This window comes from Schistocerca gregaria, chromosome 11 (genome assembly GCF_023897955.1).
Source record: "Schistocerca gregaria isolate iqSchGreg1 chromosome 11, iqSchGreg1.2, whole genome shotgun sequence".
Classification (NCBI taxonomy): Eukaryota; Metazoa; Arthropoda; class Insecta; order Orthoptera; family Acrididae; genus Schistocerca; species Schistocerca gregaria.
In genome coordinates, this window is record NC_064930.1 from 53106813 (window position 1) to 53123500 (window position 16688).

The 16688-nt window shown below is 42.2% G+C and overlaps 1 protein-coding gene across 1 annotated transcript in view; it reads right to left on the reverse strand.

Annotated features, from left to right (window-relative positions):
• LOC126295125 (prostamide/prostaglandin F synthase-like) overlaps positions 1-16104 on the reverse strand; it is a 39297-nt gene extending 23193 nt beyond the window's left edge. Inside the window, exons 1-3 of the mRNA XM_049987395.1 lie at positions 15789-16104; positions 3370-3574; positions 461-576 (exon numbers count right to left, since the gene is read on the reverse strand). Coding sequence (XP_049843352.1) covers positions 461-576; positions 3370-3574; positions 15789-15857 — 390 coding nt within the window. The 5' untranslated portion in view covers positions 15858-16104. The remainder of the gene's footprint in view (positions 1-460; positions 577-3369; positions 3575-15788) is intronic.
• Positions 16105-16688: the final 584 nt, after the last annotated feature.

The following is a 16688-nucleotide window of genomic DNA, read 5'->3' on the forward strand; positions in this document are numbered from 1 at the left end:
CACAAGCTTTGTCATTTAAGCATCCACTACAGAGTTAGTAACAAGATTTTGTTTATTTGGAGATGTTATTCAATATTTGGGTGGTACATTACACACGACAGTATTTAAATTCAGAAATATAAATAATGCCAGTCATTCTGCATCCTCGTACAATTTAGAACATAATTTCAAACGTTTACATCTCTCTGTACGTATGAGAAACAACTTTTGAAGAAACTGTTGTGGCTCAGCACATTTGTGGAAGATGACCGAGTGACATTTAGCTTTCGGCAAAGGCGCGAGCAGTTTCAGGTGCCACAGTAAAACTTTAAAGGCAAACTGTGTTGTATAACTTCAAAACTGAAATGTACCAGCACTTGGAATCTGAACTGTCAAGCGACGCCTCTTCCGATAACCGAATATCTACACGCACTTCAACTACAAAATAAATGTAATCCTATCTTGACACACGATCTCTTACCTTTGCAATAGCAGCTCTGGATTCACCCGTGAACAGTGCAGCCAGAACACTGAACATTGAGAACCTTTTGAATGACAGGAACTTGTAGGTTTTCTTCTCGACATCAACAAAAAGCTCTGGAATGAAAAGATTAATACGAATAAATCTTAGCACACTGAACCCACGATACTATCATTCATCTTGTGTACAGTAACACACACAAACTATGATTAAGAGTGAAAGAGAGAAAATGCAGTGAAGTCTCACCAGATATTGTGTTTCTTTAGGACTGAATAACATCAGTTCTGACTGTGACGAGGTTGGTTTTAAGGGTAATCAAAGGCTTTGTTACCAGTGCCCTTATTGAAGATAAATGTGCATGTTCTATGCTCCGATAGGGGTGGTTTCCTCTTACTAAGTAGTAGCAAATCCCCGATACCTCGAATTGATCTCCCGTGTATAAAACAGCTTCAAACGCCTGATCATTGTGCAACTTAGTTAATGTGTTAAATATCTGACTAAGCACGTTAAGTGAGAAAATCTTTAGGATGGTCTGAAATTACTCTTCAAGTTTCCTGGGAGTTGCTAAGTGCTATCATTATTCACAATCCATGAATATAGTCTGTGTAATGTGTGCTCCATTTTAAACAAAAGCTAAATTTTCACACATTTCACTGTTTACAGCATCATGTCTCCTTAACTGTGTAAAGTGAATGGAGGCAGTAGTAAAGAAGTAATAAATTAAAATGTCTTGCCCGACGCCAAAGTTTGACTGCATGTCAATAATTCAAGTCGTAAACATTCCCCTTTCATCGTTTTGTGAGGTGTCAGTGAGATCGTATACGTATGAAATTATGTTTCAAGTTCTCCAATACCGGATGAATATAGTCCAGCAATTTGCGTGCCGTCTATTACATTGCGTCAAGACAAACCGACAGTATTACTCCATCTTATTGTGCCAAAACTTTTAATGCAAGATCTTTCTGTTGCCCCTGGAAGCTGTTAAATGTAACTGGAATTAGGTCGCAGGAGGATAATTGCTTAGTAAAATCAGTAATACTGCTGTGGTGCGGTACCACGCAAATAAATAAGTTCCCGGTCCAAAATTAATCCAAGCTACTCGTCCTTACAGTGTTAAGCTCAGAATTTAAGAAATTCATCACACATTCTCACATGAACATAATTAACATTGGGTAAACAGAAATTTACTTTTAAAGTTTCACTTCTCATACCACCATTCCCAATATTTTCTCCACAACCTGTCAGAAATGCAAACAGTTGTTATGTCATTCTCATTGAAAGCAAATTTTATTGCTGCAGTATTACTTTCCTGTAGAGGGTGCTGGAAATTTAAAAAAATTCTCATTACCTGATTTAAGTAATGATAATGATAATAATAATAATAATAATAATAATAATAAATTCCTGCTTTTCCTCCGTGATTTATTGGTTGTCCTGGGGTGTATACATCCTCTGTAAATATGAGCTCGATAAAAAAGGAGATGCCACTACAAAATTTTGCTACGGTGTTAGTCTTCTACATAGTCTCCCTTAAATGCGAAACTTTATGGAACGACAGATGATTGACAGAACTCCATTGCAGAGGTCTGTATTTTGGCTATCCAGAAATTACCCCTCTCCACATCTGCATCTACACAATTGTTTTGCAATTCACACTTTCATGTCTAGCAGAGAGTTCATCAAACCACATTCGAGCTATTTCTCTACTGTTCCACACACTAATAGTGAGCAGGAAAAACTAACACTTAAATCTTTCTGTATAAGCTCCAATTTCCCTTACTTCAGTAAGGTGATCATTTCTCTGTATGTCGGTGAGCACCAACAAACTATTTTTGTATTCTGAGGAGAAAGCTGGTGATTGAAATTTCGTAAAAGAACTCACTGCAATGAATTACACCCTCATTTTAATGACTGTCACCTCGCGAATTATAACTGTGGCACACACTCCCGTATTTTGCGATAATACAAAACGAGGTGCCCTTCTTTGGACTTTTTTTGGTGTCCTCTGACAGTCCTATCCAGTAACGAGTCTGTAGAGCAAGCAATACTCTAGCAGATGCCAGACAAGAACAGTGTGCGCAGTCTATCTAGTAGACCTGTTGCAGCTTTTAAGTGTTCTCCTTCCTGACAACATTATCTATGTGATTCAGTTTATGGAAACTTGTAGATTCATCGCGGCCAAATGAGGCAAAGGACCAGTTGTCACCGGGCAAGGTGACACTGAGTATTTTTTAGGACCACCTCGTTGTGGTGCTAACACATTACGTTTGGAAGGGACCCACGACGACACTCTAGCTCATTCTGCACAGGACAGTCACACGTGGCCACCTCTGCACTGTCAAATTTGCCCACATGCCTTCCGGAAAGAGGGTGTATCGATTTTTGAGGTGCAACACTCAGCGAACATCCAAATAGCAGAACGTCACAACTGCGGTCTCCGCCGAGTCGTCCACTGCCGTCGACACGTTTTGTAACTAAGGGTGAATATGTAGGTGAAGACTGACACCGTAATCAAATTGCATGGAAGCAACTCCATTTTTTTGAGGTGCCGTTTAAAACATTAAGATTTGCCATTTGTAAAATGCCCACATCCAGTGAATTCAGTGAACGAGGACCAAATTTTACTTGGGCTCAGACTATGCGGGGAAAACCGACAAAAACATGTCGACACTGATCAGACGGCAACTGTGCAAATTCTGTGCGCACCATTATTTGATGAACAGTTTTAAGTGGAGTAACTCTTAACATCGTGCACATGACATCCGAAGCAGGTCAACTAGGCAGAGCGCACAATGGAATTCACAAGGACGTACAGTGCGGGCTGACCACAAAGCTGTAGTATTTGGGGAAAAAAAGTATGTGGCAAATTAGCAGCTGGCCAATATAAACAGCTGTGTCCGGGCACTCACCTCCGTCAAAGAATTTTCCGTCGCTGAATTCTTGTACACCGATGTCCTCGACGCCTACCCCGATGAGGCGGACACCGTTCTTCTGGAGCTGGGGTGCGATCTTGCTGACCTCTTTGGCCCAGAGCCGGCAGAAGATGCACCCCCAGCGCCGAAAGAAGATTGCGACGAGGGGCTGTGTCGCCCACAGTGACGACATCTCCACAACCTGGAACAGCACAGCACAGCTCAGGTGTATGCCCGCCAAAGTGATGTCGGGGGAAGAGTCACCCGACCTTATCTTAGAGTTACAAATAGTGACAGCGACACATGTTTCTCTCACCTGAGCTACATCAGGAAAGCATTTATAAATTTATATTTAAATATACTTACAAAGGCATTAATTCGAAATATTCATGCATTTTATTTCTCTTCTGAGCTGTGAAACTCTTACGAGACGTTACAATGAAGTATCGTGTGGCTTTACAATTTTACAACTCCGAGTACAAAATTTTCATTAATTATTGAGGAGAAAGAAAAGCAATCAAAAAATAAAATTACTGAATTAAGAGAAAACAACCACTACATACAATATTGACGATCGATGGTCATCTCTGGCTTAATAATAGAAAACTTTGTTTTATAAATAACTATTGCTGATCCCGAAATAGTCTCCTGTTTTTACATCACATCATCTGAATAATCTGCAATTAAATAGAAAAATAATTTTAAACGTAAAGAGAGGAATATAACTACTGTCTAACAAAATAAATGGTGATATGGGGAGTTCTTTTGTTTAGGGCACTCAACAAATATGGTTATTAGTGCCCAGTCACAAATGTCGGTGCACTAATAGTGTAGAAAAACCACAAGAGGGCAACACCAGAAAGTTCTTACAAGGACACAGATAAACAAAATAAAAGAGTTAGGTCTGTTTGGACAAATCCGTCGATGCAATGAAACTAAGGACATGAGCAGCTGCTCTAACGTCATCAGCTAAAAGATAAGCAGAAGATCGGGACCGGCCGAGTGCACTTTCGAGTTCCCGCACAGTGAAGGTAGCATTGTAACTTTCACGATTCAAAGACGGAAAGAAGATGGTCGTGCCTCCTCTGCTCGTTTTTGGGGGAGGAAGGCAGGCTGGTAATGGGCAGAGCTCAAAACCTCTGCGAAAAAGTGGCTGAAAGCATTTGAGGCATCCACAGGATCCACAAGGACTTCATTCGCTACAGTCAGGACAGAAATCGGGGAGTGGACCTCGGTGCCAGATAGCCAGTGCAGGCCGCCCCAGACAACTGAAGGAGGAGTAAAACTGTTTAATGAGCTGGTGAAAGCCACCCAGCAAGCCTTTTTGCTTTCTTCGGTAACACGACGACGTTGTGCACGGAGTCGTTTGTAACTGATACAGTGTGCCATCGTAGGATGGCGGTGGAAGGTGCGCAAAGCACGCCGCCGAGCACGAACAGCGTCGCTGCGTGCCGTGGTCCACCAGGGGGACTGGGACTCGACATGGTGAAGAGGAAGTACGAGGGACGGAACATTCGGCAGCAGTGAGGACAACGTCCGTGAGGTATGCGACCTGACTATCGCAGCTGGAGAAGTTTCGATCACTGAAGGTCACCAGGGAGGCGAAAAGCCCTCAGTCGGCTTTGGAGATGTTCCAGCTAGTGGAACGTGGAGAAGGGGTGTGATGCAGGAGATGGATTACGCAGGGGAAATGGTCGCTCGAGTACGTGTCAGACAGCGCATACCACTCGAACTGACGTGCGAGCTGGATAGTGGATATTGAGAGGTCCAAGTGGGAACAGGTATGCGTTGCGTCCGAAAGGAAGGTAGGTGCACCGATTGTAAGCAGCCTAGATTGAGGTGGTTGAAAAGGACTGCCAAGAGGGAGCCTCTCGGGCAGGATGCTGTAGTGCCCTAAAGGGGATGGTGGGCATTAAAGTCTCCAATCAACAAAAATGGTGTAGGAAGCTGAGCAATCAGTTGTATCATGTATGCCCCAGTAAAGGCAGATGATGGAGTGTAAACAGTACAAATGGAAAATGTGAAAGTGGGGAGAGTGATTCGGACGGAAACTGCCTGCAGATCTGTGGGCAATGTGATTGGATCATAGTAGACATCATCCTGAACCAGCAACATGACCCCTCCACAAGCTGGAATACAAGAGGGAAAGTCGAAACGCACGGAGGTATAGTATGCCAGGCCAATACGATCACACGGCCATAACTTCGTTTCTTGGAGACCTACGACAAGCGGGCAGTGCATTTGAAGGAGCAATTTTAGTTCCTCTCAGTTGGACCGAATGCCGAGAATATTCCACTGAAGAAGTGCCATTATGAATATGAGAACAAAACGAAAAAGAAGATACAAGAAAGGGTCACCTCGATGGCCACTGAGGGCCTGGCTTTGAAGGAGCACTGCTGCTGCAATCGATAGGTGGTGAGTCGTGGTCTATCAACTCAACCGTTGCGTCTGCCACCTTCCTGAGCTGGTCAGGAGGGGCAGCTTCCTCCACTGGTGAAAGGCCAGGTGATCGGCTACCAGCGATGCGGCCTGGCAAAATTGAAGATGGCCGGGGACGGCAAACGCTGGGTGGCGCAGGAGAAGAAACGCGCCCCAGCAGAGATTGCGAACTCTGTTTTCTATGAGCCTTCTTTGAAGAATTATGTTTTGTCGAAAAGAACAGTTGATGGCTGTGAAATTTGTGTATGCAAGAAATCATCATCTTGCGTCAGTTCTATTTTGGAGGTCCGAGCATCTGATTTAGAGGTTCTCATCATAGCAGTAGCAGATGATGATGATTATTATTGAGCCTTAGGGTTGGTGGGAGGAAGAGGAGACATTGATCGGGCGATCTTAGCACCGACCGAATCGCTAAATGTTAGATCGCATGTCTGTAACTACCTCCCTGGTAGGCCGAGAACGGTACTGTAGTTACCTGCCGGAAGCACAGTGGGCTTTCTGCTATTGAATAACTTGTGAGCAGCCGAGGTCGACACCTTATCTTTCACTCAAATTTCCTGTATATTTTTCTCATCTTTGTAGACGGGGCAGTCTACAGAGGAGGCAGCACGGTCGCCCAAACAGTTGATGCAACGAGGGGACGGAGGTGGACAGTCACCCTCGTGGGTGTCCCTGCCACAGGTAAAGCATTTAGCCGCACTTTAACAAGACTGCCGTGTATGGTTTAACAGCTGACATTGGTAACACCTTGTAGGGCTGGGTACATACGGCCGAACAGAAATGATCTCATAACCCGCTTTAATTTGTGAAGGCAATTGCACATTGTCAAATGTCAGGAATATGGTTCAGGTCGGTATGAGGTCCTTTTCAAGACCCGATGGACGGCCGTCACTCCCTGATCAGAGAGTAAAGATAGAATCTCCTCATCAGTTAGTCTGTCGAGTTACCTGGTATATACCACACCACGCGACGCGACGAATTCCAGGTGTGGTGGGCCTCTACCCGCACAGGAAATGTGTGTAAGAGTGGCTCAAAGTAATTTTTGGGCCTGGAAGTCACTCTCTGTCTCCAACAGCAAGGTACCCATTGTGCAACCGAGTACAAGATTTCACTGGTTCTGCAATCACATATACACCCTCCTGAATGATGAAAGGGTTGACTGTTGAGAAATCTTGACCATCAGATCTTGTGACAACAAGAAACTTCTGTGCATGTGGTAGAATTTTTGGAACAGGAGTTTCATCTAGTTTTCTTTTTTGGGCAGAAGACAGGGAAGAAGAGAAAACAATTGTGGAGGAATCCCCCATGACTGCCAGCGTCTCCAATGGCGTGCTCCTTCCTTTAAGGGGCCCTCTCAGAGGGCACTCCCACCTAAGATGATTGGTCACACCTCCCGAGAAACGGACGGAGGGACCAATCGGCACGTTCGGAAGGTAACCAGGCAATCACCCCTCCCTGGGGCTGGCCTTTACCAGGGGGTACGTGCGTGCCTTACTTGTCTACCCAGGGCAGGGAATTACGCGTTACCCCGTCACCGGCTACGCGTGCGAACACGTGGGTTGGTCTTCAGACACGCACAGGGAGGAAAGAGAGGGATAGAAGAAATAATCTCAAACGCCGAAGTGGAGAATAACACACGGAAAAGAAGACGAGGAGAATAGGGGCAAGGAGAATGAGGCAGAGATTGAAGTAAGGACTTGAAAGCAATGAGAAGAGTGAACGTAGGAAAAGACCAATAGAGGAAGAAAGAGTGATAATGGAGAAAGACAAAGGAAACAGGATCCTGGAGGTTTCAAACATTCGTATTCGTACGAAGGCTCGATACATTACTCCCAATAAGGAGTGAGAAGGGGAAGTAAGGGGTGGGGGGAGAAGGATTGGGGACGAGGAGGGATAGGGAAAGGGGGGGGGGGCAGCCCAGAAAGGAAGGAAAACTGCACTAGCTCGGGGCCCCGAGCTCGACACGCACGTATCCTCAACAAAGTTGTGGACCCCCCTGGGTGGGGGGAGGGGGGGGCGCGATATATGGAGTTTCCTCACACTATTTGTAATGTGACAAGATACTACAGCCTTCATAGTATTTGACTCCCCACCTCAATGATTGCTGGAGCAGGGACGCAGCAGTAGTTTAATATATCTTAAGCTGAATTTTTATGTATCAAAAAGATTTGTGTATTAAAAAATTATAAGAAACATTTTTCTGTTTCATTTTAAGAGCCAGAGTGATGCAGCATGCTGACAGCAGAATCTCAGTCGCAGCAGCCATAGATGCTGAGCTGGCCATTGCCAAAGCTTACACAACACCTAGTGATGGTGTGTTTAGTAATAAAATAAATGAAAATATTTAGCTGCAATGTACCGTCATATTGCTTACTTATATTTGAGTTGTGTAGAACACATTCTAAAATTACTCGTCACTGAGCGTGCGCACGCGAGTACAGCTCTACCTCCTGCAAGAATCGGAAATGGTGAATGGGGGAACTCACAGGTAGGTGACACTATGCCAGTAGTGTGCAACAAGTTAGGAATTTGGGTCATACAGGAAGCTTGTTCAGATGGTCAAGGCAATTGGTACGTCAAGTGGGAGATCCGGGTTCGAGTCCCAGTCTAGCAAAAATTTTCATCTGCTACCACTGATTCATTCTGATACCCAAACGAAGCTAATGTCACTGAAAAACATGGAACAAAAATTAAATATATTGCACTGAGAGCATTTTCATGCAATAACATTATTATTATTATTATTATTATTATTATTATTATTATTATTATTATTATTATTATTATTACTACTACTACTATTACTATTACTATTACTATTATTATTATTAATAAATCTTATTTAAATGAAATGCCTTTCCTCGTTGCTCAACCAGCATAAAGGTCCTGAAAATTTGAATTGCAGAACACTGTCAGTTATGTAAGACATTAGGGAATTACCTTTCCTCTCATGGCGGTAGATAAACTAAAAGGAAAACGATTCGTTCAGACCCCAAACCCTTCGAATTAATGCCAACTATACAATGGAGAAAGTTGTTGTTCTAAGCGTGGTTGCTTAGGGTAAAACCCACTCTTCTGAAGCTAGATGTAATGCCACACCTTGTATAAAATTTATTTTACAATAAATGATGATAAAACGGTAAAAATCAGACAACGTGTGTGTCAGACCAGACCAACATACCTCAACCATCTGTCTCACAATCATTTAAACTGAAGTCAGTTCACTGATAAAGGCAGACTGTACAGCACACTATACACACCATCTATTCCAATAGCAGAGACCTGTTAACACTACTTCCTTCTAGATTGGTGACAAAAGGAGCTTTTCTGCTGTCAAGTAATCTTATTTTATTTTATTTTATTTCCATTAAATGCAGCCAGTTGCGTGTATTATTCTAATTTTGGTGCAAATATGCTATGTGCCATGTACTACTCTGAATACACGACACACGAGGATAAAAATGCCTACTGTGAGCCATACACAGCAGGTGGCAACTTCCTTGGGATAATGTATGACTGTTCACTAAAAACTTGGCTCGCAGATGTCTCACGGTCGAACTGTACACTGTCTGCTTTATGCTCTGATGTAGTGACCAGTCAATCCACTTCACTGGTGATCCAGTAGTCAATTGGTTGAGGGTAGATATGTTATTTGAGGTAAACATTAATAACAAAGATCAGGCAAATCACAGTAATAACGTATGCTACACTCCAGACATTTTCCATAACAGACTGACATGACAAGATACAGCTTCCTACCAAATGGTGGTCCTTGATGAAATAAAATGCGAGTTCATCTAGTAAGACTGTCCCTTTTTCAACTTAACTATCAGTAAACGAGTGATGGTAGTCTCCAGTTTTTATAACCACAAGTCATATTCTAAACTAAAGTCCACGCATAACAAAACACAGCTCCGTGCCCTGACAGTCGAACTCACAATCACGGGTCTCTCTTCAGAATCTCTCACTAGGCTGCGCCCACAATTGTAGAAAACACAAACAAGTCTCTGACGGTCATAACCAAACACCCACTCACATCAGAAAAGCCAAATCAGCTCCCCGAAAGAAAAAGTCACAAGGCATTAGGTGAGGTGACCATGGGAGCCTACGGAACGAAGTCACACCATCTGCACCACTACGTCCAATCCGGCGACAAACACCGGTGCTCTGACGAAGCATTCTCCGTAGGCAAAATTCTCGAAATCTGTAGTCCAATTTGGAAACTTTCACATCTGCAATATCTCAAGGTAAAAGGTACCCATCACAGTCTTCTCACAGAAGAAAAATAGTCCATACAGCTACACCTGTGACACTGCAAACAAAACTTAAGCCTTCAGCAAATTTCATTTCTGCACCACAATTTCATGAAGATTCTCACTATCCAGTACAGTACTGTTCTTCTACTGCATGCAGTACAAAAAACTCTTCTCACTTTGGCATTTTGTCGGGGCACTGGACTTATCAGCAACTGATATGCATGATGCAATCTCCGAGTTTACAGTTCTATTTGTGCACCAATCATATTTGCCTATAATACTTTGGAAATATAACGAACTTTGAAAATAAATGAATAATTCAACAGGATACCTTCCATTCAGAAAGCTGTTGCATTCAGCGACTTATATTGACCTTTAAATTATAGATTGAAGCAATCGGTCATCTTTTTTAACTTTTATTGTGCAGATCTAGATATTGGTTAGAGCCTAGCCATTCTCAATGCACTACTGTATTCGCTCAATGCATGTAATTCCCTGTTGGTTGGGCTTCATCCACAGTTCATTGAATAATTTATAGTAACCTTCCATTTACTTAGTCATACAGGAAGTTTTGGAAAAAAATAGTTACATACATCTGTAATAATAGACATCTGTTTATAATACACTACACATTGTTTCAACAAACACTGCTACAGAGCTCTAGAATCATCAAAAATCTAGATAAATGGCTAATTTGCAGAAGCAACCAATGATTTATATTTTTAATTTCCTTTTGAATCTGTTTTAATTTGCATGCTCTCACGTTATGTTAGATGCTCACTGAAGGAATCCACCACAGTACACTTCACTTGGAACTTCAGACAAGGCGAGCAAAGTCTATACACAGTTTCTGCATTTTTTCCTTTAATACTGTAAATTACAATTAAGTTGGAACACATTTTTACTGTTGCAACAAAATCCCCTAAGTAGTAAATCTACCGGAATTGAGTGAGTATTCCAAAGTCCAGAGAGATGTCTGTGCAAGATGTGCAGTTGCCTTCTTTACAAAGTGTTCTTACTACTTCTGAATAAAAAGTTAAAATTAAGTGCACTCTCCGGACTATATTTCGACAAGAAAACAAGTGAAAATACAAAAATGAGGCCTATGCTTCTGTGAACCTAATGAGGAGGTATTGAATAGGATTGGAGAGAAGAGAAGTTTGTGGCACAACTTGACTAGAAGAAGGGATCGGTTGGTAGTACATGTTTTGAGGCATCAAGGGATCACAAATTTAGCATTGGAGGGCAGCGTGGAGGGTAAAAATCGTAGAGGGAGACCGAGAGATGAGTACACTAAGCAGATTCAGAAGGATGTAGGTTGCAGTAGGTACTGGGAGATGAAGCAGCTTGCGCAGGATAGAGTAGCATGGAGAGCTGCATCAAACCAGTCTCAGGACTGAAGACAACAACAACAACATGCTTCTGTTTCGTATCCATATTAATAGAATTCAAAGCAAAACGTGCTGAACAGATCTTCTGCATCAGTTCATCTCCACCCTTCTGCTTTATGACAGCCCGAGATCTGCCAGGTATATTTTCAACGTGGTATCAGAATGTCTGTGGAGTAATGGCAGCCCATTCTCTCTCGGCAGCCAAAACAGTGCTGCGGTCCGGAGTGAAGTTAATGTTTGAAATCGTTTCGGAGGTATTCCGTTTGGTTCAGGCCGGGACTCTGTGCAATCCAGTCCATTGCAGGAATGCTACTGTCCACAAACCGATGCCTCATACCTGCTGCTTTATGATTTGGTGCATCCTCACACTAGTAAAATCAATCATCGTTTCCAAACTGTTCTTCTACTGCATGCAGTACACAATATTGTGAACGTATTCATATCCTTCTGAACTTAAAAGAGAGAATTGTGCACAATAAGGAGACCACACCCTAATTACAAAAAAACCATACCGTAAACCGCCTCCTCTGTCCTTCACTATTGGCACTCCACACAGTGGCTGGTAACTTTCTCCACACATCCGCCATCCACAAAATCTTCCACTGTATTGCCACAGAGTACAGTGTGGTATGTTGCCCTGAATCCTTATTTCCATTCGTCCACTGTCCAGTAGCGTCACTCTATACACCAACCCAAATGTGTCTTAGCACCGAAGATAGAAATGTGTGGCTTACGAGGTGCCGCTTGCCCATTCTTTTCAACTCCACCTGGCTGACGGTAGCACTCAAACACACTAGTGATTCCTTCCACTAATTTTGTGCAATTTTTTACAACTGCCCTCCATAAGGCTCGACAGTTTCTTCCTGTCAGTACACGAGGTGTGCACGGTCTCTGTGGCCATTCCTTCACATTTCCACTTCGCCGTCACATCATCAACAGTTGACTAACAGGTCTAGCAAGGCTGAACATCCCCGAGTGATTTGGTAATCCGGTGACAAAACGACTGATCTACGTTTGAAGTCACTCAGCTGTCCTACATGGCCTATCCTGCTTCTTTACTGACAACACAGTGGCACCCCTCTCCCTCCCCCACTCCTTTTATACTGACAGGTCTGCATCTCGTGACCTCGTGTACGGAATTCTGTCGTACACTAGGACATCCAGATCATCTGGGTCACATGCTGCGTGAGTTGACTCAATCATTAGATACTATTCAGTTTCACCCCAACAAAATTTATACACTGTTTCGCTTATTGCACAGGTGTTAATGTCCGCTTCTAGTAATAAAATGCCATGTCGGGTCTTCTCCAAAAGCTTCATGGATGTATGACATTCAGAAAATCTTGCTGGAAACACACATTCTCTCATTCTTCCTCCATTAGATGTGCTATGAATGGTTGCAACAATTCCGTTAATATACTTGAGAGTTCGTAGTGTTAAAGAAAATGGAGCCTACAATCTGTTTATCTGAAACCACACACCAAACACCTACTTTCAAGTAGCGCAGAGGCCACTCAAAGTGGTCTCTGGGATTGTCTGCTGCCTAATAGCATATGTTGTGAGAGTACATGTACACACTAAGGTGAAAACATGCTTTGCCCGAGTTAAAGTAAAGATCTGGATCCAGACAACTATCAGCAACAGGCGAACGTAATCATTCGGAGTAGTGATTTGTGTAATTCATAGGTTTTAATGCTTGCATCACTTAGTATGGGACATCTTCAACACATTCTGCCAGGATAGAGGTGTAGCTGATTTCCGTGAACTTCTTGTGATATTGTCCCACTGGCAGTGCAACTCCCAGTACTCATCAAGAAGTCACTGTCAATCATAAATGACTGAAGTTTGGGAACAATGGAGATCACCAATTGTTTGTCCATCGACAGTCTCAAACTAGGCAGAAATGAAAGAAAAGGAAAGTATCCCCCAGACATCAAAGCCTTAAACGTATATCCAGATAACGCAAGACTTCCACTGCTGAAGTCTTGCTACAGCCACATGAACATATCTCAGCTACCTGCAAGGATTCGTCACTTAGGACGACAGCGAGAGTGAGTGTGGCCGAAAACGCACTGTCAGTCATGTGCGCCAATACGCTTTCTGGCAATTTTCATGATCACACAAGATGTATTGCTTGCCGTATGTGCGGTTCAGTTTTGAAGAAATGTTATTATAATGCAGATATGATTAATTCCTTTGTCTAGTTTTTGTAATCTAAACACATACAACTATAATTTTCATGTAATCACCTATCTATTAACTGTATATATTTGGCATATTTCTGAGACGAGTAAATGAAAATTATATCAGCAACCATAAAATTTTTATCATCCTTTAGTTGCCGTTATGTAGGACAGAGGTACCAAAGCAAAGGAACAGACTATAAGTTTCCTCTTCAGAACAAAGACTAACTCTCCGACCACACACAGCATACCGCAATTACTATTTGTTGCCAGTTTTGAAACCGCACAGAGATGAACGAGATTTATTTATCAGAAATTTATTGACAATTGTGACTTACAAGTAAATGGTATGCACATAAAATGTGCATGTGCATAAAATTTTTAAACAGTTTTTACTGCAATTCATTATACATTATTTTGCCAGTCCTATCAAGACTGCTCATGACTTGGTGGCAATGCCACAAAAAGAGTCCATATATTTTAGTATAGAATATGTAATGCATTTTTCTAGTAGTACAAAACCAACTGCACATGAGGTAATACGTACACAGAAACACATTCTTTCTCAAATTTATATTTCGGAAAATTTGTGGTTTTATTGCTTGCTGCTCCCATCTATACAACTGCATACTGTGCAGCACAGCCTGTATTTCAAAATGCATAACATATGTATGTAATTGTGTTTGGTATCTTATGTGCCTTGTGGTCAAATGAGTAAATGAATGTCCGTGAAATGCGGGTAGCATTTTTCAGGTAGAAATGGCCCATGTGTTTCTAATGCTTCCTTCAATGTTCAGGGCTAATACTGCAGTTCTGTTTCTACATGACTAGAATACAATTATAACTAGGTAGGTAAAACTTTAATAATGACTAACATTTTAACTAATGTTAAAAACATCACTATCAAATTAATATTAGTATCAATAAGGCTGGAATGTAACAGTAATACAACTGCTCTACTTCGAAAGGACTGTGGGTCATATGCTGTGATAAATTTTTTGTTGGTGAAGCACATCAAAGGTTCTTCTGTTTAAGCACAATAATCCATTTGTAAATTACAGAAATTGTGAACTGAATCAGACTGCGTAAAAGTAGGGTCAGAAAAAAGTAGTTCTCTCAGAAGAATTCCCTGTTTCAAAACGATTCTATCACTGCCTCTGCCCAAAGCAGGAGCATTACGAGAGGATATTATCTCTCAAGTTATGTAAGTTTTGCCAGATAAGGTTTTCTTTTACTTTTTCAAAGAATCTCGTCTGACCCACACTGCATGAATCACGAAGTTCGTGAGAAGGAATTACACAACCGTAAACTATGTTCAGTCTTATCTCTTGCTACAGCTTCTATACTCTCCAGGTATTATACATCTTCGGGCTATTGCAACAGCTATTATATGGCAGAAATATCCAAGGAAATTTCCTATTATAGTTTTTAATGAACTTTTATGAATTGCAAGCAAACGTCTTCCTTCCGGCCGATTTTTCAAAACGCATCAAACATACCTAACATAACATTCCCAAAACTTATTCGAGTCTCAAATTTTTCAGTACCAGCACTACTCGGTTGGGATGACAACAGTAGACCCGTTAATGAGTCGGGAAAACAAACACAATAAAATTTGGATTGCAAAATGTAACAAAGGAATCCACAACTAAAAAAAAACACCAGAGCTAACCAAAAATATATTTCGATGTATTTACTTGACAGAAGAAAACCAACAGTTAAGATCTATGTAAAAATAGCATTTGGTCTGCTGTAGCGGTAACATTTCCCTGACATTTCCGCGCAAAAATAAATAAATAAAACAGAAAATGAGGCTTTGTGTTACACACTAGGCACCTGAGGGGGCCTCTTTTGTTAAAAGCTTTTTAAGTAATAATGTCAAGTGCATTTCTAGGTCGTCATCGGTGAGAGTTAAATTTATTGCTTTCTTACCGCAAAAACTAGACAGTTAGAAGTCTTAAACGCACACCAATCAATTTTAACGCTCGGGAGATATAGGACGCTACTCTGGTTGATAATAGCCATAATCGCAGAGCTCAGATCCGACCGTGATCTAAAAATTATGTATGTTTTAAATTCAATAGCAGCTCTATCAAACGGCGGTGCACAATACTAGCACAACTAAATGCACAGCTTTCGTGACTTACCTCTCCCGTAGCAACATTTTTCAGCTGATTCTTTCCCAGAGCATCAAGGTCTATCTTTGATTCGGTCATTTCAAATCAAAAGCGTAAAGCTGTGACAGATTATCACTACACTCCCTAGACAGTGCAAGAAACTATCCCGACGCCGGACAGAAAAGCACTTGTAACCTTGGACTCAGCCAATAAAGACGGCAAGACGCACTTGTACCTTACGCAGTACTCGCCAGATGGCTGTATTGTCGCTTACGTAAGGTACCGCGCCCATTCGAGTTCCTTGGCATGACAGCGAGTAGCATGTTACCACAGCTCTGTTGTGTGGCATTTGAGGCGTTGGGGCTACCCAAGTGCAAATTTTCGTAATCTGGTAAAATTAATGATGTAATTTGATGTATAACGATTCTCGAATCGGAGTGAGTCTAGACATTATCGACCGCCGGTGTTGTGCTGGTGGGATTTGTTACTTGTTATCGTTTCCCCATGAACCATGGACCTTACCGTTGGTGGGGAGGCTTGGGTGCCTCGGCGATACAGATGGCCGTACCGTAGGTGCAACCACAACGGAGGGGTATCTGTCGAGAGGCCAGACAAACCTGTGGTTCCTGAAGAGGGGCAGCAGCATTTTCAGTAGTTGCAGGGGCAACAGTCTGGATGATTGACAGATCTGGCCTTGTAACATTAACTAAAACGGCCTTGCTGTGCTGGTACTGCGAACGGCTGAAAGCAAGGGTAAACTACAACTGTAATTTTTCCCGAAGGCATGCAGCTTTACTGTATGATTAAATGATGATGACGTCCTCTTGGGTAAAATATTCCGGAGGTAAAATAGTCCCCCATTCAGATCTCCGGGTGGGGACTACTCAAGAGGACGCCGTTATCAGGAGAAAGAAAACTGGCGTTCTACAG